Below are 24487 nucleotides of genomic sequence, written 5' to 3' on the forward strand. Positions count from 1 at the left end.
TTACAAAGAACACATCACAGCCATAACAAAATTACAAAACACCTCCAAATATGCAGAACACATCACAAATGCCAACCACACTTACAGAGACATCAGTACAGACATGGAAATACTGCACATCCGACCAAAAAGCCAGAAACTCAACACACTAGAACAATATGAAATATACAGACACACGAAAACACACCCCAACGATATTCTCAACACACAACTCAATTTCAAAACACACACACTCTTTGACTCTACACTACGAACGCACCCACACAGGAAACAAGAGGCGCCAAGACCAACAATGACCAATTCCGGAGATGACCGAAAATAGGTCGAAACATGTTAACATGGTACGTTAATAATATTTAACACAAGAAAGTTCTTATCATACATATTCCGAAGTGATACAGTGTTAAAAGTTGTGTAATCAAGATGTATGAACAATGCTGCTCGATTACCTCTATATGTAAATAAGTGGAGCTGGTTTCTTCACAACATTCTGTGTGGGCTGCAGCAATGTGCACTGGCATTCTTCATTCTAGTTTGACTTGCCTTAATATTGACAGTGTTGATCCTCGGTCATTTAGAAAATGAACAAATGACTATATCACAAATATGGCTGCAAAACATCGTGTATTTCGCAATTTGTCATAACTAAATTATGAAACTTTAATTAACCATCCTTCCCTGTACAATATGAGTTCAAAAAATACAGAGACATCCATAAAAAGGAAATGTTGTGGAAGGAAGTTGCAAGATTGGTAAAGTAATATTTTTAATGCATGATAATTCAATGTAATTCCAACACTTTAGAGAAAGTATAATTAAATTAGTGTCTATTTTTGAAGACAGTGTTTTTAAATTAACTGAATTTTGTGTTGTTAGAGCAGAAACGTGTACATATACACACACACACATATATTGTGTCAAAGTAATATCTTCCCTGAAATTCCAACCTTCAATAACAACAATTAGTGTAACCAATTACTTGATCATTTTAGAATCCTAATGAAGTGTGTTTTAGAATTAGTTCTAAGTTCAATAGTTTGGACAAAAGCTTGAATATTGCAACCACTATCATTTAGAACGAACTATATAATTAATTCTGGCACAGATAGCTTGCTCGGAAAATAATTAAAATATACGAATGATTGATATACTGGCAAATTACTAGTGTTAATTATATAAGCACGTGTGGCTTACAGTTGTTTCGGTGTATACTGTACATCATCAGAGCCTACTAGATCATAGCATCATCTTGATATCGCTGCCTGTTGTAAGGATGTGTTTGTGTGTTGTAATGTGGAATCAAATAGTGAGTGTGTTCTGAAATTGATCTGTGTCTTGAGAATTTGATTAGGGTGTGTTTTAGTGTGTATATTTCATATTGTTCTAGTGTGTTGAGTTTTTGGTTTTTGGGTTGTATGTGTAGGATTTCTATGTCTGTATTTATGTTATTGTATGTGTGGTTAGCATTAGTTGAGGGGTTCACAACCAGGGTGGACCAAGTCCATCTGGAATAGTTCTGAGATATTGAGTCTTAAAGTTCCTGGTTCCTTCCAAAGGAAATGTTGTCCTCTGTGGAGTAACAAATGAGTTATGGACTTTGTTTGTTATGGCAATGAATAAATCTAAGTTTTCTTCATCCGAGATTGTATTAATCCACAAACTGATAACTGGTGGACTTGGTCCACTCCGGTTGTGAGCCCCTCAGTTATGTGTTCGGCGTATGTAGATGTATTGTGTCCTCTGGTTATTGCTTTAATGTGTTCTTTGTAGCGTGTTTGCAATGATCTGCCTGTTTGTCCAATGTAGAACTTGTCGCAACTATTACATGTGAGATTGTATACGCCTGTGTGGTTGTATTTATTTGTTTGTGTGTTGAGATGTCTTTGCAGTGTGTTTTCTGTTCTGTATGTTATGTTGTATTTCTACTTTCTGAATGAAGATGTGATCTTATGTGTGCTTTTGTTTTCGTATGTTAGTGTGATGTATTTCTTGTGTTCTTGTGTTTGTGTTATATTTTATGTGTTTTTGTGTTTGTTAATTTTTCGTTTTGTCTTCCTTATGATGTTGTCTATTATGTTTGGATTGTAACCATTTTCTTGTGCTATATATTTGATTGTGTTCACTTCTTCATTGTAGTGTTGTTGGTTCATGGGTATGTTAAGTAATCTGTGTACCATTGTCCTGAATGCAGCGTGTTTGTGTTGTGTGGGGTGATTAAATGTGTTGTGTATGTGTGTGGTTGTGGTGGTTGGTTTTCTGTATATTTTGAAAGTGTGTTTGTTGTCAACTTTTGTTATGGTGATATCTAGGAAGTTTATGGAGTTGTTTTCAAGTTCCAGTGTGTACTGAAGTTTTGGGTTTATTTTGTTTATATATTGGTGTAGTTTGTCTATTTGTCGTTTTTTCCCTTTGTATAGTATGAGTATGTTGTCTACGTATCTGTGCCAGTATATTATGTTGTCTGCATATTTGTTGTGGTCGTTGTTGAGTATGTATGTTTGTTTTACGTCGTGTAAAAATATCTCTGCTAGTATGCTAGAAATGGGTGATCCCATGGGCAATCCTTCGATTTGGGTGTAGTATTTGTTGTTGTAAGTGAAATAGTTTTGCTTTGTGATGATGTCTGTGATTTGGATGATTTCTTCGATGTGTTCTTGTGGTGTGTTGTTGTCTATAAGCATTTGTTTTAGGATCTGTAATGTGTTTTGTATTGGTATGTTAGTGTATAAGTTAGTGATATCGAAAGATGCTAGTGTTGCACTGTGTGGGTTGTGTTGTTGTTTTGTTACACTTACAACAACAAATCCAGCTAAAGAAAGGGATATTACAGATTTATTTCCCTTCTTGAACGAAGAAGCAAGAAGTTGGTACGAAGATGTACTGGAAGAAGCAAAAGAAGCAAGCCTTGCTGTTGTATCCGAAGATGAAACATCTGATTCATGCTAGAGAGCGAAAGTGAGTTTGCTGGGTAATTCCATTTTTTTTTTGTAATAATTTCATATCATTAGCAGAATTAACAGTGACTATCTCATTTTTAACTTTACAAGTGAAGATGTATGTTAAGCTTATAAATTTCCTAAATACTTTAAAATCTGTATAAATTAAATTTGAGTCCCGCGCCATGGCATCGTGGTCTAAGGCATCCTGCCTAGGATTCGCATTATGGAATGCGCACTGGCTCGAGTCCTCATGGGGGAAGAAATTTTCTCACGAAATTTCGGCCAGTGTATGGGACCAGTGCCCACCCAGCAGAGTTGCACTTGGTAGCGAAATTCAGTTGTGAAAGCCAGCTATAACGGCTGGGGGGATCATTGTGCTAACCTCACGATACCCCCATTCTGGTTGGATGATCGTCCACCTCTGCTTCGGCATGTGGGCGTGAGGCCAGCTGGTCGGTCTGGGCTCTTCACGGACTGTAGCGCCAGGGATTATTATATTATTATAAATTAAATTTGTTGGGTAATCCATATTTTTGGTTAGACTTTTTTTTTAATCGTCTGTGTAATAAAATTAATGGATTAAATACAGATGATGCCTCTAGCCTTGGTATTATACAAGGCTACTAACCCGATCCATGATAGACAGGGCAGGCTTGTTAGTCATAACTGTTTATACATGGATAATTGTCGGCAGATGCGTCCATGTCACGGGGGTGGCTAAGTTCTGTCGAGGACCCAGTGCCTCAGGGTATATTGAGGCCCCCTGCACGGGGATACGTGTGAAGACTGTAACGGTCAACCAGGCGACGTGTAACCATGTGATAGTCACAACGGCTGGAAGAGCGGAAGCAGCAGCCCTCTCTGAAGGGAGAAACACGGACATATGCTTGAAGATGGCAGCCCCATCATTGTCCTTACCCTGCGCGGCCAGGAGACATTTTACTTACTGCATTGCCTCATCAAAGAATAATCCAGACTGATACTCGTAAGACGAAAACAGCAAGGAATAAAGGTAGACGATCAGGATTTGAGGAAAATCTTAAAATAGGAGCTTGGAATGTGAGGGGCTTGTGTAATAAAGAATCCGAATTAGAAGTTGAATTAAAATCAAGAGACATAGACATAGCAGCTATATCAGGAACTAAGAAGAAACTAAAAGGCTCAAAGGAATTAACAGATTATATACTAATTTATAGTGGAGTAACTCAGGAGAAAAGAGCAAGCGCTGGAGTAGCCCTTATGGTGAAGAAATCATTGAAGAATAGAATTCAAAGTTACAACTGGGTAAGTGAAAGAATTGTAAGTTTGAGGCTTCACATACATCGAGGATACTTCACAATAATTTCCATTTATGCACCTGAAGAAGGTAGACGTAAAGAGACAGAGGAATTCTACTCTGAACTACAAGAATACATATCAAAACTAAATAAAAACGACTACTTAATTATAGCCGGGGACTATAATGCTCGGATTGGAAATAATCCAATACAGGGTATAATGGGGCCACATGGAGAAAGAGTTGAAAATCAAAATGGGAAAGCACTAAAAGATTTCTGTGCTCATAATGAAATGAGAATAACGAACTCCTATTTCAATCATCCAGACATACATAAATTTACCTGGTCTCAACGAGGATTTCGAAGCATAATAGATTATGTGCTTGTCAATAGAAAACTAGTATCTTCAATACAAGACACACGAGTATTTCGAGGAAGCGATGTTGGTTCAGATCATTTTCTCCTTGTTTCAAAATTAGTTCTCTTTAAAAGATGCTGGAGAACAAGAACAAAAGAAAAAGGAAAACCCACAGAAACATATAAAGTCAATTTATTTAGATAAGAGAGCATTCGGGAATTATATAGTAAAGGAATGAAACAATATATGGAAGATATAGAATTCAAAAACAACATAAATCAGAACTGGAACAAATTGTAAAATATCTTACATAAAACAGCAACAGAGGTTTTAGAAAAAAGAAAAAAAAGAAGACAGAAAAGAGGACTTAAAGTATGGAACGAAGATATAGAAGTAAAATACATCAAAAGAAACAAGCATACCTAAAATACTTACAAACTAAATCGACAGGAGATAAAACTAATTACAAACTAAAATGTGCGATAGTTAAAAGAGAGGTAAGGAAAATAAACAGACAGCACTGGGAGAAATACACAGCAGATATAGAACATGATGTACATGGACAACAACGAAAGGCATATAAAATTATGAAATTATTAAACAAAAATGAAAAAGACACACTCCAAACGAACCCAATAACATTGAATGATTGGGAGCAATACTATATTGAATTATGGACAGATAAAAACGATCCTCCTTGGAGTTTAGAAGAGAATGATCCAGATATAGATCCCATTACTTTAGAGTAATTAAAAGAAGTCCTAAAAACAATTAGAAACAGAAAAACCCCAGGCACAGACGAAATAAACGATGAATTACTAAAATATGCAAATGAAACATTTTTAGACAAGTTTTTAGAATTGATAAATATGTGTTGGAAACATGGATTTATACCGGATAAATGGAAAGAAGCCTTAATAATACCACTCCATAAAAAAGGAGATAGGAATAACTGCTCGAACTATAGAGGAATAAGCCTCCTGAATTCCTCGTACAAAGCATATGCGAAGATTTTAACGAAAAGGTTCAGCACAATATCAGAAAATATATTACTAGAACAACAGCATGGCTTCAGGAAAGGCCATTCGAGTATAGATTGTGTATTTACAATTTCCCAGATGGTAGAAAAGAGAAGAGAATATAATCTTCCAATGTATATTGGCTTTATAGATTACGTAAAAGCCTTTGATAATGTACAAAGGAACCTATTATGGGATATACTAAAGGGCAAAGGTTTTCCACTACATCTCATAAGAGCTATTCAGAGCCTTTACACAGAAACAAAAATACAAATAACAAGTGGCACAAGAAGAAGTAAAGAAAACATTTTAACAAACTTAGGAGTAAGACAAGGGTGTCCACTGTCGTCCGCATTGTTTAATTTATATATTGACCAAGTCACACAAGACTGGATAGAATCAACAAAGAAATTGCACAAAACAGTTTTAACAACTCTCTTATTTGCAGATGATCAATTAGTAATAGCTGCTTCAGAGGATGGTCTTCAGAAACTAATATATGAATTACAAATCACAGCCTCAAACTATAATTTAACAATATCTCCGACAAAAACAAAAATTTTAGCTTTCCAAGGGAAAACACAGGTACAATGTAAAATTTTAATTAACGACAATATAGTAGAGCAAGTAAGAGATTTTAAATACCTGGGTTGTGAAATTGGAAACGTAAGAGAATTAGATCAACAAAGAAAATTACAAAATTTTAATCAAATATGTGGAACGATTAAAAGAACCCTATTAAACAAAACAAGGAAAGAAACCATTTTGAAGTTTTACAAAGTCTTGGCAGTCCCATCTCTCTTGTATGACTCAGAATGCTGGACCCTAACAGAAAACCAAAAACACAAAATAGAAGTATCAGAAATGAGATTTTTGAGATCGGTAGCTGGATACAGAAGAACAGACAGACAATATAATGAAACGATAAGAGATGAACTGAACATATTCAACTTAAATAATAAAACAAAAGAATACCAAGAAAAATATTATGAACACGTACAAAGAATGCCAGAATACCATATTCCCAAAAAGATTCTAGAGTACAAACCCAAAGGCAAGAGAGACAGAGGAAGGCCTACAAAGAGATGGAGAGATCAATTTCTTTGAGAGGACGGAAAGGCCTAATCCCTGTGGATGATGATGATGATGATGATGAAATACAGATGATACTACTCCACCTCAATTTATTATACCATACCGTATTAATGATTGTACTAAAGCTAAAAATATTATTCTCAATGTCTCCTTAGTGATAAAATTGCGAAGTATTACAAATTTATAAATTGCCTTTCTTATTCTTGTACATATGAAATCAATTTGTTTATCCCAACGTAAATGCTGATCTATAATTCCTAAATATTTAACTTGTGTGGAAGGTGTTAGATGTGGGCAATTACAATAATTATTTTTTAATACATTACATAAAGTATTATGTATTATTAAGTGATAATTATCCATAGGTGGAGGTAAACCTTTCATTATTGAAGAAAATGGAATATAGGTCATTTTATTAGTATTTAAGGACAGAAGATTAGAGTCAAGTCAATTTTTCACTATGTTAATTCCATTGTTGGCATTTAAATAAGTTTTATCACAATTTTCCCCGTTAAATGTTAGTAGAGTAATATCTGCAAAAGCAAATATATTACCACCATATTTATTTAGATCAATTTTCAACAAATTATTAATATATATAATAAATAAGATTAGTCCTAATACTGAACCTTCTGGTATTCCAATATCGATCAATTTATATTTGCTTATATAATTGTCAACTTTGACTTTTTGATATCTATTTTCTAAATATGAACGAAAAAGTTTGAGTACAACTCCTCTAATATCAATGTTTTCTAATTTTTAAAGAAGGATATCACGATTAACTACATCAAATGCTTTCTTTAAATCAAGGAATATTCTTAAACATTTCCCATATCTAATTTTCTCATAATATTCCATGTAACAGCTAGAATAGCATCATTTGTCCCTTTAGATATACAGAATCCAAATTGAAATTCGCTCAAAATGTTGTTTTTTTCTAGATAGTTTACTAACCTTCTTTAAATACATCTTTCTCCTAGTTTAGCAAGAGATGGCAACAGAGAAATAGATCTATAATTGTTTAAATTAGTCTGATCTCCTGACTTATATAAGGAAATTAGAATAGCAGTTTTCAGTTTTGCAGGAAAAACACCCTGTATGAAACACAAATTAATTATATATGTGTGATAAAATATTTTCGGCCTTTCCCGCTAGTCAATTTGAATGAATGACGTCACTGATAGTCAGCCATGCCTTGAAGGGTGGCAGTGTGGGGGAGAGAATGAACATCTTCGAGAGTACTTTGCGACCAAGTGGGTAGTTCAAGAACTAACATGACCAATATCGCCAATCACTTTGTCCATTGCCAATGTAAACAAGGTTAGAGACAACTCTCGCAGTTCAGTACGCCTACCATTCATAAGACTAACTCCAAGTTACTCATCAATGAGACGTCGAAACCTCAGTGCATAGAAACTCACTCTGCATTAGTGACGACATTCATTCAAACTGACTGCTGGGAAAGGCCGAAAACATTTGATCACATGGTATAAAAGTGGTTTTAATATATAATTTTTATTTTTCTGTAAGACAGAACTGGTTATACCATCATTACCGGGAGGAACATTAGGATCATTCCAGTGTTACAGGGTGGACTTTAGGCATAACTTTTAGTACTGTAGCTTCATTCCCATATGAACTTCAAAACATCTGAATATTGCAAATAATACTGTTCAAGTAGGTAATAATTCCTTTAAATATTCAGCCCTCTATCTTAATGGCATCAGGGTAAAAAAATATTTTATATGACTGTTACAGGTGAGACTTGCAAAAATAGGTATACAAACATTTGCTAAACTACATTTAAAAACTCTGTGAATCTAGTTTCCTTGACATTATATGTATTTTTTTTTGCTGTTACAAGAAAGTATGGGAAAGCTATAACTGCTTTCAGAATGATTCTAAATTACTTTGCCCTTTTTTATATGATTTTTTAAACATATGTTATGGGTTGGACAGATTTGTTATGGGTTAGACATTGTACAAAATAATTCCATTAAACTTAATTTAGAGCAGAAATATTTTATGTAAAGACCAATTTTCCATGGAATTAACAAATTGTAATTGACAAACATTATGAACAAAACAGTAGCCTAAGTTACGTAAGCTATTGTACACAAAACAAATACAGCACAACTCAAGATTTTCAGTACTTATATCTATTTGATAGAACTAGAAGAAGAAAACATTACATAACTCAAGTAACATTGAAATTCTGAGTTCAGACATTACTTTTTAAAAGAAAAGAGTCCTCTATTATTAAAAATTGTTGGGAGCAGAATCACCTTCAAAATGCTAGAAACTGTCTCAAAAGATTCATAATTTTCTTCTGGCCAAATCCAATAATTTGACCCGCTAGGATGCATATAATGTAAGTGAACAAGATTCTCCTGTATCTAATACAGTAGCATAATAATTTTCCACTTTACTACCTTTTACACTACCTCTTAAATGAATAAACACAAAATCTCTATTTTTCACATTGGTTGGTTTTGTTTCTAAAACTGAATACTGCTCATTGCTTGATGGAAGAATGACAGCAACAGCTTCTGTCGTTGCCATAGAGGTTTGATCCACAACTAAAGTGACACTTTTCTCTGCAGTGGCGAAGTACTGCAGGCTTTGCAAATGCAGGCTGATTCCCATCTAACTTCAATTTCAGCAGCATTAATATATTTCATTTTAATGACAGGATTAATTTCTTTTGCACAGTTGTAGAACTCCTCTGAAGTAGCAATACTGATTTTTCTACTTTTCTCTGCAAGCCATACACTATGTTTCACTCTTCCACCAACGCCATCTACTGCACCCTTTCCGTGGTCGGAAGCAAAAAAAGGTTCATTCTGCCTTTACAGTGAAGTCCTTCTCAAAAATAGCAGATTAGACAATGTGAACTTGTTTTTAAACTGCACCACACACCCACTGGTAAATATTTTAAGTTTTGATAAATGAGGCACTTCAGATTTTAGTTCCCTGATAATAGCACCAATAAATACCCAGACTGACACTTTTCCATGATTAAGTTCATCACTTACAGCAGCATAACATCTTGTAGAGTTTCCTGGAAGTCAGACAACAGCAGTAAAATTAGTACATTGTTTATGTTTCCAATGGACACTTTGTACCTCGTGTAGTTGTATGATTGCAGCATTTTCAGCAAAGTCCCACTGAACAACAGCTTCATCACCAGACAAACCAACAGAATTTTTACTTTTTTCAAAGTAAGCACTCTGGCAATGCTTGAAAAATACATGCTTTTTGTAATGCTCAATATGTTTTGTTGTTTCCACAATCAACTGCTCTACTGTTGTCTTTGTTTCTGCAACAGACAAGAAACCATCAGTTTTCTGCCACCGTTTCAAAACTGCTGGTTCATTATATTCACTTTTATCAAACAGATTTGGATACGTTAATCCAGCTTTATTTTCACAATTATCAATTGCTCCATTCATACATGCAGAATTCTCAGAATAACATGTCAATGATGTGACAAGTTCTGTGCCATTTTTGGGAATGTTGCTCTTATAAGAAACAGCTTTACATGTCTCAGACAGTAAAAAAATCCATATTTGCATGATGTAAACACATACACACACATTATGTGGCATATTTGACATGTGCTAGTGTTAGAGAAAAAAATTTCGACTTTTTCACACTAACTGTAGGATGTTCTTCTAAGAAGGGAGTCCAAGCTTCTTTAATGGCAATTACCATTATTCCTTTAGGTTTGTGCACATTTACACCACTAACCAGATCCATAAAAGAAATCACATCTTTCTTTCCAGGCAGTTGATGGCTGATATCTCTGAACAAAAAGTCAGAAATTTTCTTTTCAGTTTGCTCGCTACATTTCTTGGGAGTAGATTTTCTTGTGAAAAACAAATTCTTTGCTTCGGGAATCTCACATGAAATCAATTTTCTTACCACAGCCAATTTTTTGTGAGGATTATTCGGTAGTGCTTTTTTTACTTTGTTCAAAGCCTTTCCCATTGTTTGTGGACATCTATAAGCAATTTTTTCTGATGTCTCACGCACTGTGTTTTTCCTATTTTATAGTCTTTGCTTCTGCTTTTGTTCGGCCCACTTTTTTCTAAATTTCTGTTTAAGATTTTTATTTGTGGCACTCAAATTTCTCACATTTTCTCGTTTTTTAGCATCTCTTTGGAATTCCTTTGACAAATGTTCTAGATATTTTGATTGGTTATCCTTCAACTTCCTTCAAAACTCAGCTACTCTCTTGTTTGAACTCATATGATATAAAAAATAATAATAATGTTACTTTATCTCATAGCAAATTAAAGATCCAATGATACATAGTATTATAGGCATATCATATATGTCTGACCCGTAACATGTTTTCACTATGTAATGAAACTTATTTAAATAACTATTATATATGGCCTAGGTTAGGGTTGGTGTGAAGTATTAAAGTATGTAATTTGAACTTTCTTAGTCTGAACATTTGTTTGTAAAAAAAACTTTTCCACTTTTTCTGTTACAGGTTGAACATTATATTTTCTTCAGATTTCAGTAATTTTTACACACTTAACTTACCTCTGAAATGTTGTTTCATGGACTACACTTCTTCATAAGAATATATGCAACAAATATGGAGGGTAACATCTGATCTGACAGTGAAAAATTAGAGGGAAAATTAGATCTATTACCAACACAAAAAACTTCCCCAATTGCTGCAGTAGGAACTAAGAATTTTGATGGCCTTCCAGGCAGAGTCAATAACAATTAAAGGTAAGTTATTAATTTCATCATTAACTATGGACTTTCAGCTTTAATTTGATATATCAGAAGTAATACTTTTGAATGTATTGAAAATTCCCCCATGTGGCTCACTTTTACTGGAATGACCCATTAGTTTTTAATTTATCAATAAGTTAGAACTTGATTAATTTTCCATAATTGGAAACATTAACATTGAGGTAGGGGATAGTGATCGGTTAAAGTTTGTAGTTTTAGTATCTGGAACATAGTTTTGTAAATGATTTACAATTTCAGGATCTATTTTCGTAAAATGACCATTAAAATTATTAGCAATCTCGTTTTTATTGAAAACTGATACACCGAGTTAATTATTTCTATTGGTGTAGAATGTTTAATGGAAATAGTGTTTGAAGCTTCATTTATTCTGAGCCTTTTCAAAATGTAAATATTGTGACAGCCACGTGAGATTTGATCTCACGACCACCAGAAGGAAGTGCAAGGTGGCCGTGACAGGCAGGTTGTGCGCGCATCTGCTTCCTGTGGCATGTGCTGTGGTGTAGAAAGGAGGGGGGAGAGGAGAGAGAGCGACAGCGGCAGAGAGGGGAGATATCCAGATTATTCGAGAATGCCATCCTGACATCCGTGGAAATCTTCTAGGCACCTGTCGATTATTCGAGATTGCGAACTCTCCAGAAACTATGGTTTGGTTATAAAAGAGAAGACGCAAGTGAACTTTAGTCAGTCAGTAAGTCAGTGTTGTTACAGTCAGTGGACAGCAGCCAGTCTTGTGTAGCAGTGAAGCCAGCTTCGAGATCGAAGTTCGACTTGAGTTGTGTCCGTAACTGTGGAGCCGGAAGTCCTGAGTTTGAGTGCAGTGGACCGCAGTTGGAGGGACCTGAGTTCGAAGTTCAGTGGACTGTCTCCAAGGTCTGTGGTTCGAGATACTGTGAACTCAAGTGACTGAGCTAGAAGAACTGTGAACTGAGAACTGACAGTTCTGATTTGTAAATAGTGCTTTGTGAACATTAGTTAAAATTAACAGTTCATTGTTGTTCTCAATAATCCAAGTAAATTGTCATTGTCGTCTGTGGAGTGTAATAACGAATACTGTGTTGCTGTGTGGAGAGCAAATCCCATTGTTGACGGGAGTGGAATTAAATTGTAGAAAGTGAAGAGTTATTGTTAAGAATAAAACTACATTATTGTTGTTCAGTATAAAATTTACAATATAAACTCTCAAAATTTTCCCACACAGCCTGCAGAGCTCTTTTAGTTGATGAAAATTTTACCAATATGCAAAATTCATTGCCCCAAACTTTTTGCACAGGTGTTGTTCTCTTTGGTTCTTAGGAGACTGATTGTAATATCTAAAAGTAATTTATTTCCAGGGACTTCTCTGATGGAATCATTAACAGCTAACTCTAGTCTATGGTTACTGCAATGCCAGATCATGATAGAGGGAAATAGTTTTGTAAGTTCTACCCCTATACCACTCTTTCTGCCTATCACTGTTGAAGCACTGTCACATGAAACACATATGAAATATTCTTTCAAATATTCTTCATTCATTCCGAACAAACTGAGTTTTTCAAGAAGAGCAGTGGTAATACTGGAAGCTTTTCCTCTCTAGAGTTCAATCAGATCTAAAACATAAATTTAAAAATCACAACTAGTGTCTGCTTTTTGCTTAGTGTCGTACATTCATCTATTATTGTTTGTTCAGTCAACTGTCTGAAGACCGTCTGAATGTCACAAGTGATACCAACAAGACACCACTTATAAGGCAGCAAGGCCATGAGAAAATGGGTTAGAGTGGTCAGTTCCTTTCCCCAATTTATTTCTTAATAAACTTATTTTCCGTTTGTGTTTCACGATCCTTTTAGTAATATGAGATGCTGCGCTAATGCAAGACAAATCTTCCCATATTGAGCACGTTAAGAGATTAGAGATCTAGCCTATGTCAAGTGGCATATCAGTGTAAGTTCTCTGGTATTTGGCAATTTTGTGAGCTGTTCTAAAAACACGAGCTGTTATAACTCCATGTTCTAAATGTTGCGTTTTGCTTAATTCCACTATTTCTGATGCAGCTATGTGTGACTTACTAGTTTATGTTCACGGATTTTTTTCCCTCAAACTTTGTTGTAGAGCATTCTTATAATTTTCATATCAGTTTATTTTTACCTCGGCATGTTCCTGCAAAATATGAAGACCCTGCATCTTCTTAGGAATAAAATTTGCTTCTGAATATATAGGGTGTCCCAACAAGAATGTCATATTTAATAATGTGAATAAATGCAACAAAACAGATAACAGAACAGATAACAGTGTCGCCAAACCAACAATAAGACTGTCTTTGGACAATTCTATAACCACCAGTACTGAACACTGAGTACCAGCCCAACTAAAGGCCTGACAATAAAATAAACAGACAGCCTACTACATATCACACCAAAACGTTCACAATTTAACATACGAAATCTAAAAACACACAACATATACTTAATACACAATTACAAGTCAACATACATACATTATTTGATCTAATAATACACAACACACAAAACACCCCCAACACAAGAGGAGCACATCCCCACCACTGACGAAAATCAAGATGAGCTAGGGCCGCAGTAGTTGATGATAACACTACACCGATGTCGAAAGTGTACAGTCTGTTAATAAGGTATACACCTTTTTTAATATTTTCAACACTTTAAAGATTTAATTTTTAAGAAAATCTAACCTAACTTCTCATACAATGCTACACACCTAATCTAACCTAACCTTTCATATAATGCTACACACATAAATCTAACCTAACCTAAACCCATATAATACTACACATCTAATCTAACCTATCCTTCCATATAATGCTACACACCTAATGTAACCTAACCTTTCATATAATGCTACACACCTAATGTAACCTAACCTAAACTTTCATATAATGCTACACACCTAACCTAACCTAACCTAACATTTCATATAATACTATACACCTAATCTAATCTAACCTCTCACATAATGCTACACACCTAAATCTAACCTAACATAATCTCATATATAAAATATTTTGGGTGGTTTACAGCAGCTTTCGCAGTGATGACATAGTGTCCCTAGAATGGCGTACTACAATTCTGATAGTATATTTATGAAGTAATGAAATAATTAAACTACGATCATTTGGTCCAGAGAACTTCCTTTTTGGTTCAAGGCTAATTCATTTAACATGCAACCGTATTTAAATAATTTTATTAAAATACGATCAGTTTTGTCCAGGTAGCATAGGCTACATTTTAGTGCAAGGATAATTCCTTTAATATGCTTCTTAAATTGATATTGTATCCATTATATCAGCACAGCGCACCCTCGGGCTAGCGTCTCTTACCCGAGGATAAGAGATGCACTAGCGTATATCTGTGGCTGCTGGCGGGTATGTTTTCTCCCTCTCCCTTCTACACGACTGTGCATATTCCAATAGATTTCTTACCCGTTACCTATTTCAGCGAGTGTTGACGACCACTGCAATATACCATAATTCTGTCCAGGGAAGCATTCTCTTTTGGTACAAGGATGATTTATGTGACATGTTTCTAAATTAATCTTTTAAATACCGGTACATTCTCTAATAAATCACTGGAAAACAAATATGAATATAGGATGTGAATTGAGTACGAAATTATTATTTCTTATTTTTGGCGCATCATAGTTTACGTAAATAACGACCAAAAAACGAACATGCCACGTAACATTATTTTAAGAAATACAGGAAACAAGCATGAACAATATTCACCATTCTTAATGATCTTGGGATAGAAAAAAAAACGTATAGGCTAAAATAGAAATTGCATACAAATGTGCGTGTAATAAACAATAAGCAAAGCATCTTCGATTAACCATTTCAAAACAACGTGAATATAGCATGGATTGTGTTAGAAAATAATTTCTTATGTTGCAATTCATTAAAACAAATGGAAATTAACATGGCACATAAACACTATATGAAGAAAGATAGGAGACATGAGTAATATTCATCCTTCTTAATAATCTTTAGATGGAAAATAACAATGAAATATGTATAAAATAGAAATCACATATAGATGAACCTATAAAAAAAAAGGTAGAATCATATTTGATTAATAAGCTTAAATTACTCCAGGTTTAGTGTAAGAGTGGCCTATATTTAAGTCTTCTAGTTAATTACTCATCGATGTAGCTCAGTCGGCAGATTCGCTGACCTGCTGATCCAGAGCTGTGCTCGGGCTTGGGTTGCATCCCCCATTTGGTCTCATTGATTGGTTTGCCCCAGCTGTGAGATTGATACCAGACGGTCTATGGCAAGTCCTCGGCCTCACTTCATTTCACTCCCTTTGGTCTGATTACCTGGTTGGGATTTTTCCGAGGTTTTCCCCAACCATAAGGCAAATGCCAGGTAAACTTTTGGCGAATCCTCGGGCCTCACCTCATCTCACCACATCTCGCCAAAATATTTAAAAAAATTGTAGAAAATTGTAAAAAATTGTAAGAATGTTAAAATATTGTAAAAAAATTGTAAAAGTTTTAATTGTAATTGTAATCTTGTAAAATTTTGTCTTGTTCTACGTCTTAAAGTTTCATTACTAATGTAAGATCTATGGAATATAATAAATGAAATTAAAAAAAAAAGTGGATGTATAATTTTATACATAGGCGTATTAATATATCTGTAAACATAAATTAAGTGAGCTTACGTGAGATCGAGGATCATTATTCAGGTTTTTCGTATAGCCTACTTTGCATAAACGTTTTTTGGTAGATAGGTACACAAATAGATTTACCCCGGCCCAAAAAAAGAAGTGCTTCTTCGCATAGTGCAACAAAATGGTTACAGTTCTGGGTTACATTATAATATCGTGTAAAAATGTGAAAATCATCAGTGGCGCAAATAAGAAACCAAGATATTTGCGTGGTTTCATAGATTTCACAATGATCACATCGTGTCTTTAGAGTGATGTGCTACAATTTTGGGTCATTTTCAATTATTTAAGTTGTTCTTTTCTTCCTGTGCGTGGGGCATAGAAGGACATATATATATATATATATATATATATATATATATATATGCTTAAGCTAACACCTAAATGAAATATAAGATTGATCAAATGGATGATTTTGATGATACTTGAGAATATACATATATACCCATACTAATACTGTAACATGTAGCTAATAGGTGATGTATGCATAGGAGGGCAAGGAAACTAGCCACCCTACCCCATTATTTCCTGGCCTACTTGCCACATAAGTGGTGCCATGTTATTATCACTTGTGAGGTTCAGACCTGTCTTCGAACAGTTGACTACCCAACAAGGTAATTATCTGTAAGTACTGATTTTATTTTTTATGAAATTAATGTTTTAAATTTTTTTATTATTCCTAATGTGGAAACACTTAGAAAAGTGAGCGGAAAACAATTATAGTTTTGATTTTATTATGTTTACATACTTACGGATATCGGCCGATTGGAAGTGTGGACAGCGATTTTGTGTTTGATGTTTATAACAGGATAGGAACCATTTCACTGTGGTGCATGGGCTGGCATGGCATGATTTTAACGTGAATTTATTTTCGTGTGTACATTCCAGATCAAATCAAGCAGTTTCCTTCATGTTCTGCACATACGAAGATTAGGTTTGGTTCGTTTAGGTTTTTATTAACAATTCCGCCCTAGATCCTGTCTCAAGCTGGACGTGTATAAGTCGATATTTGATGACGTCACATTATTTCGATATTCGATTGTTTTCATTTTCTCTCTGTCACTTTGGCATTAATTCTGATGATGGAAGGTGCGTGTAATTCTACGTGAAGGTTAAATTATTATTTTTTTTAATTTAACGACGCTCCCAACTGCCAAGGTTATATCAGCATCATTGATGTGCTGGAATTTTGTATTGCAGGACTTCTTTTACATGTCAGTAAATCTACTTACATGTCAATAAATCTACTGACATGAGCCTGTCGCATTTAAGCACACTTACACGCCAGGATCGAACCCACAACCTCGGGCACAGAAGGCCAGACTCTACCAACTGCACCATCGAGGTCGACCTCGTGATGGTAATTTGTGTGAAAGTTGTGGTATACATGCTATGGAATTTATATGGTTATGTAAGGATGAAGAAGAGTTGCGTGGATTTTTGTTTTGTCCGTGTTTTGTGTGACAAGTACGAATGTGAAAATTGTGGCTCAAGTTTGAAGGCAGACCGGAAATCTGAATTATTTTATCACAGAAGTGGGAGAAATGTATCTACATCTTTATTAGTGATCGTAGTTACTTACCGAACTGTTTCGTCATTGATTTAGGTTAGGTTAGATTATATTAGCTTAAGAATGTTAAGTTGATCGTTATTATAAACAGAAATGTGGTTTTGATGTTGTGTATAGCCTAAAGTTTTTTTTTGTGTGAATTTTTTGTATTTTGAATTTATCTACTTGCGAAAATTGGGATTTTTCAGATTTCTTTCTTTCTTTCTTTTTTTTAACTTTCTCGAAATTTTAACGCTTTCCACTCATTTTTCTAAGTATTTTAATTTTGGGGACAAAAATGGGGGGGTTTTGGATTTTTTTTTTCGAAAGGTCAGAGCCAGTACTTATAGAGGTTTACCATTTTTCCATCTATTATGTCAGATCCTTGAAGAATATTTAAGGCTCTATGTGGTTAAATATTACTGCCCGTGTCTCTCTTCCTGAGCTGTTTCTTTGCGGGGCGAGACGCAAAGAGGGAGAGTGGGAGGTTCTACAAGTACTATCATGCATTCAACACATCTGTCTTTTCAGTATTTCTTTCATTAGCTATGGAGCAGGATCAACCATCGACAAGCAAATGTATAGGATATTCCCTCACAAAATAAATTATGTCCTTATCAATTCTAAACACTAATACCAGTGGTAGACTACAGTCTCTACTAGAGATTATCGACCTAATCGCGATCACAGTTGTTGTGTGTACACACCCATAAACTCTTTCCTCTATAGCAGCATTTCTCTAACTTTTTCCACCGCAAAATCACTTTTAACCTGTGTAACCGCGAAATCCTTGTAATACTTCATTAGTATTTAATAATTAATAGATAAGTCAAAGCTAGTATCTCAATAATTCTGTTCAGTAGGATGAATGTGTTTGCTTTTTAAGCCTGCAATCTGGTTTTATCACAGTCTACTATATACAGTCGCGAAGCTCAATATGTAGTAAAAATGCAAACATGGGTTGTTGCCCACCACTAGGATCGCTACTATCGCCTCATCATCACAGATCTCTCCTAGCAGATGGCAAAATATGTTACACTCTCGTCGTGTTCTTTTGGAAAAATTAACACCTTCCTTCCATTATTGAAATATTAAATGGATAAAGTTCATTTATTATTTTAATGAAGTATATTAAATTCCACCATAAACTCGAAGATACCTGCAAGAAATAGGTTAATATTATTTTTGTTTGTGCAAAACGAATTGAAATTTACTATAATCGCTTCACTCATTCAAGATTATAGCGATAATGAACTATGAAACCAATAAATATTAATTTGCATTTCCCTTTACAGCAATAACATAATAACAATAATAATGGAAATATGAATTAATGGGAGTAACTTATGTGTACCGGTACTTGTAGTGTAGGCTTACGTAGTTAACAAAGTGGGATGAGGTTAAGCAATAATAATCACACCAGAATTGGAAATAAAACGTGATCAATAAATTTTATTGTAACAGACTTACTTTTTCTACGTCTCTAGTAAAGTAACAAATAAAAAAAAACAACAAAATTAACAGCTATAATTACAAACATATCCTTTGAAAAAAAAAGTAGGCCAAAGTTGTCTGAAAATATACAATTTTTCAAGGAATCAGCTGATACAGACATAGAATTAGCGCAAAGCTTTTGTTTCTCAGCTGCAGGTAATAACAGAACAGGTTTATTTGAAACATCAAATAAAGTTGGAACTGCATTCCAGATTAATTAATTTTTGTTTTCATTCATAAATTGTGTGTTTTCGAAATGAAGAGAGCAAAACTTTATATTATTATACAGATATGCTTCATTCTTTGTCATTAGATCTTCCCTCCTGCTGTTTATTAACCACTTTTTGCATCTAGAAGTAAAATAAGAAATAGACGTTAGGATTTTTTTTCATGAGCATCAATGCGAAATACGCAACGACATACCTAGCACTCGATGGAAATACGACTCAGTCCACTCTAAATCCAAAGTCGACCGTGGACAGTCTATTGTTTTTAGTTGCTAACCGCTTGGAGCGCTTTATCATGAGATTTGCAAAAAGTCACCTCAAGCTACGCGACTGTATATAGTAGACTGTGGTTTTATGGTGGAAAGTTGTAGTCTCATTTCTACTTCTGCATTTTGTCTGTTCCAGGATATTGTTTTAATGGACACATACGCAGAGAATCCAGTGAAGAAAGTGATAGGTATTATTTTCCGTTTTATTTATCATCATCATCATCATCGGTGATGTTTCATATTATTATTGATTCATATTTTCGTAACTTTTATATATTTTTATAGTCACCACTAAGTATAAAGTAACATTTAAAACCGTGTAGGGTTCACGAAACCCTGGCAATATACTTTGAGAAACGCTCTTCTATGGTAATTCAGCAGTTGTCCATATTGAATAAAGAGTGACCTAGTGTGTACACACATTTTTGGAAATCACCATCAGAGATAATAGCGATAGTGGTAATCGTGATTAGCATCTCTAGTATTATAAACAGTTCAGACCCCTGGAATGGCATAGGCGACCTAGGATGCTTTCAGCACATGTACTATGCTACCGTGCCACAAGCTGCAATTACCGTGACGGTCTGAGCATGGTTGTAAGCACTACGGAGATCTCGGCTCAGGAAATGAGACATGGGCAGTACATTCTGTTTATAGTAGCTGGTCCATGAACGATTTTCAACTTATATTGCGAGTATAGGCTATAATTTTATCTTAGCATTACAATTACTGCAAATGTTAATACTTATCCTCTCTTCTTGAAAATACAATAATAACCTCGTGACATATATAATCCTATGTCTTATATATTATAAAAATAGTCCGACAGTGTTGTTTTGGTTCGATTTCAGGGTTACTTTGTGCCACTACAAGCTTGCTTGACAACACTGATTCTATTATAAGCATTTATATCTGATTACAAATAAGCATAATTAATTTATTGAATAACATGAAACAATTATCACATAAAATTAATACAAAATATAACTACTAGGGGATTCTTTTATTATAGAATATAGCCTAGATGGCAAGAGGTCAAATGGTTTCTTCAGAGAGAAGACAGTAAGCAATAAAGGCAAGGTATTCCAGTGAAATGCTACAACAGGCACTGAATGATATAAACATTAAAAAACTTGGTCAACGAGAAACTGCACGTTTGTATTCCATCCTAGTGAATAAATTGAAAAATAAGCACAGAAATAATTTTGAGAGGCCAAATATGATTTCACCGAGAATGTTGATGCTCTGTGCTATGACGACTTTGTAATAGTCTTATGTAAAGGATCACTGTTCCCTGGTAGGCTTACAGTCAATGATACTGAATTGCATGGTCCCATCTGCAGATACAAAGTCCATTGTAAAGCTAAGAATGGAATATATTGTATGTGGCCTGACCACTTTGAAGTAATAAAGAAAGTTAATAAGTTGGTAAATAAAAGAGGCACGTATGAACTTATTATGTTAAGATTGTGCAGAATTTGATTAGCAAGTTAAAAGTAACTTATATCAAACATATATATAGGCAATAAACACATAAAAATTGTTTATATTTTCTTTTGTAGCGCTAGTATATTTTATTGTAAGCCTATGGTTAAATTAAATTACGATTTATTTAATGAAGCTCGCAACTGCCGAGGTTATATCAGCATCGCCGGTGTACTAGAATTTTCTCCCACAGGAGTACTTTTACATGCCAGTAAATGTAGTGACATGAGCCTGTCACACACTTAAATGCCATCGACCTGGGCCAGAGCACAGAAGGCCAGCGCTATAACAACTGCACTACCCAGACCAACTCCTATAGTAAATATTATACGTTTTCAATAAACATTCATATGAAATAAAATTTAATGTAGTATTTTCTTATTGTAAGGTCAAAAGTTACCTTGAATTTGAAGGGGAATATAGAGAATTTAATTTAATAGGAAAACACATAGTTTCTCCAAATAGCTGTGTACTGTGGGGAGCTCACGATATCAGTCCTGGTAGGAATGTGGGGTAATGCGTGTGTAACACTACTCTTGCTCGCAGAAAACGACATAATGGACATACCGGTACTACAGTACTGTAACTAACCAATGTGAAAACATTCGATCAACTTTTAAAATATAAACTAACAGTGTCAACTTAGATTATACAACACACCCATTCAGAGCTCGTCTCAAACTAGCTGATATTTTAAGCCACAGTATAATTAAACATTATGTGCTGACAGTGATGTCATCTGTTTAATATCGTAAGACTAATAACAACTTATCTCTGGTCAGTTCTAGGAAGAGTGGTGCTCCATTCATCAATACCTCTCCACACCGCACAGCTCCAAACAGCAACTTTGTACCATAATTAAATGTCTAATTTCACCTATTAAAAACGACTTTTTATGGTTATTATGTCAAAAACTATAAAAATAAGCAGTTTTCTTAAATAATTTACTTTTAAACATCAATTTCAATAGACACTACTTTAGGTAAGTACTGTAAAAATATGATAGAAGTGGTACACAGTTACTCCAAACGACTGATGACAAGAACAGGGATGTAAAGAAATCGATACAACAGCAAATTATAGGAGAAAATTAACTTTTTCGTGTTTCTTGAAGTCTATTCGTCGAGTGATCGCCGTGGTTTTCGACAAAAATGAGGGTAATAATTCCGGGAAAATTGTATTAAAAGAAGTGGTGGTAGAAGCAGCCTACTGTAGTAGTTAGAAATTAAGTTGTGAACCAAAGAGTTTTTTTTTTATTCTGTCAACACTACTCTTAAAAGTGGCTCATTAATACACGCACAACACGTTAAACTTTTTCTAAAGTACGGTAGGCCTACCGATAAAAAATGAACGCAAACGTGGTAAATGAAATAATTTTTCACAGTGAAATGAAATCACCACGGTAACCATAGGGTAATTTGCTAGAAGACGTCGTTGCATATATACCACTTTTACACTAAACCTAACCTTAGTGTATACAACGTATACTAAAACACTAACCTAACCTGTCACAGATTAAGAAAAAGGTTAGGTTAGTTTAGGGTTTTAGTATACGTTGTATACACTAAGGTTAGGTTTAGTGTAAACGTGGTCTATATACAACGTCTCCTAGCAAATTACATAATAATAATAATAATAATAATAATAATAATAATAATAATTAAAAATCAACTCTAGGTTCACGGTCAATTCACAGCTTCATGCTTAGCGTTAAGTTATATGTTTATAAAAGTGACAAGCAAACCGTAAATACGTCTTAACTACAGTGCATTTCACTTACCCGCTGAGGTATCTTTGTATGAAACAGCCTGTTGACGGGCCTGAAGAGTCTATTTGATCGACATTTTCATTTTGATTGTTCACTGAAAGCTGACGAATAAATCCCGCAACCTTCTTGCGTAAAGAAGGCATCATCTATAATAAACATATATCATCAATACAACATTTTCATTACTTTGACAGTAATCGCAAGACTAGTCGAGTAATTAATCGATAATGAACTGAAGGAATGTCTTTGACAATACAACATACAACCCCATTTTTTCTCTCCTCGCTTTTCTACCTGAGTTCGCGTAGGTTGCATTCGCAAACTAACGTCTGTTCATCTTGTTTAACTAGATTACAAATTTTAAAACTATATATGTACTCATCGGTAATACCACTTATTGCTAGCCACCTAGTAGGAGTACATGGTACTATTAAGGCACAGTCTAGTTTGTACAGTCACGGAGCTCGATACGTAGTAAGGCCGGTTACACACTATACCCCGAAATGTGTAATGAGAAATGTGCGACGAGAAATGCGTGAAAACGAAAGCATTGTTTTAAAAGGAACGTCACACACTACAATGAGTTTCTCGCTCACCTTGCGCGAGGTAAATACATTTCTCGCTCTGATCGTATATAGTTGACCATGTCTGATCAGCTGATATGTGGATGACAATATGATAACGTTATAATATAAGTTTTGCCTTGAAAAACAAGTACGCATCTTTAAAGTAGTTAATGTCATCTTTAGAAATAGATATACAGAGGGGTCTTTTAATTCACTGATATTAAGACATCTTGAAAATGAACTCACCAATTTTAAGGAATATTTCAGACTTTCACCCCAACAATTTCATTTTGTTTTAAGTTCAATTGAAAATTATATTTTAAATTTACCCACAACATATATTCACAAACCAATAAGCCCAGCTGAAAGATAAGCATAACTTTAAGGTAAAAACCAATGATATAAACACTTTATTTTTACTTTTTACAATGTTATTTTTTCATTTAGGAGCATTTATTTAGGAAATAATGTTACAAATAAAAAAAATAATGTGAGGAGGTTGTTGCACTTCTCTCCTTTGCTCGGAATTCCACTTCACTTACTATTTCATACTGAAACTTTTGCTTCAGTAGCTAAATCTGCCGCATCGTGTGTGTGTCCTTCAATTATGAATCACTTTACTCAATTGTATTAACAGTTCTGGTTGTTACAAAATATAAATTTGTTATTGTTTACGTTGGTTCTTCTTTTTGGCTCATGTCGAACAGGAATTTGTGTTTAATTAATTAATATCTCGTCTTCATTAGCGGAGAAATTGCAGAAAGATTTCTGTTTTACCGCCATTATGGAATGTATGATGTATAAATCACATGTTATTAAATGATTTAATTCATGACCTATTGTAATTTTACAATTGGTTTCTCGGCGATCATCGCCAGGTTTTTGCCTCCAAGGCAAACGCCGACGAAGTTCGTCGAGCCCAACGACGTTCGTTGACGTTCATCGCCGTAAAGAAACCAGGCACATTCATATCAACGGAACAGAAT

At 34.5% G+C, this 24487-nt stretch overlaps 1 protein-coding gene across 4 annotated transcripts in view; it reads right to left on the reverse strand.

Annotated features, from left to right (window-relative positions):
- LOC138708219 (PP2C-like domain-containing protein CG9801) overlaps positions 1 to 23346 on the reverse strand; it is a 131704-nt gene extending 108358 nt beyond the window's left edge. Inside the window, exons 1-2 of one of the 4 annotated variants that reach the window (XM_069838548.1) lie at positions 23230 to 23346; positions 22948 to 23081 (exon numbers count right to left, since the gene is read on the reverse strand). In XM_069838548.1, the coding sequence (XP_069694649.1) occupies positions 22948 to 23081; positions 23230 to 23250 (155 nt within the window). In that variant the 5' untranslated portion in view covers positions 23251 to 23346. Of the gene's footprint in view, positions 1 to 9816; positions 9983 to 22947; positions 23082 to 23198 lie in introns of those variants that run through there. The other 3 variants (XM_069838552.1, XM_069838549.1, XM_069838550.1) reach the window with 3 other exon arrangements.
- Between the last annotated feature and the right edge of the window lie 1141 nt (positions 23347 to 24487).

Source organism: Periplaneta americana, chromosome 10, assembly GCF_040183065.1.
Source record: "Periplaneta americana isolate PAMFEO1 chromosome 10, P.americana_PAMFEO1_priV1, whole genome shotgun sequence".
NCBI lineage: Eukaryota > Metazoa > Arthropoda > Insecta > Blattodea > Blattidae > Periplaneta > Periplaneta americana.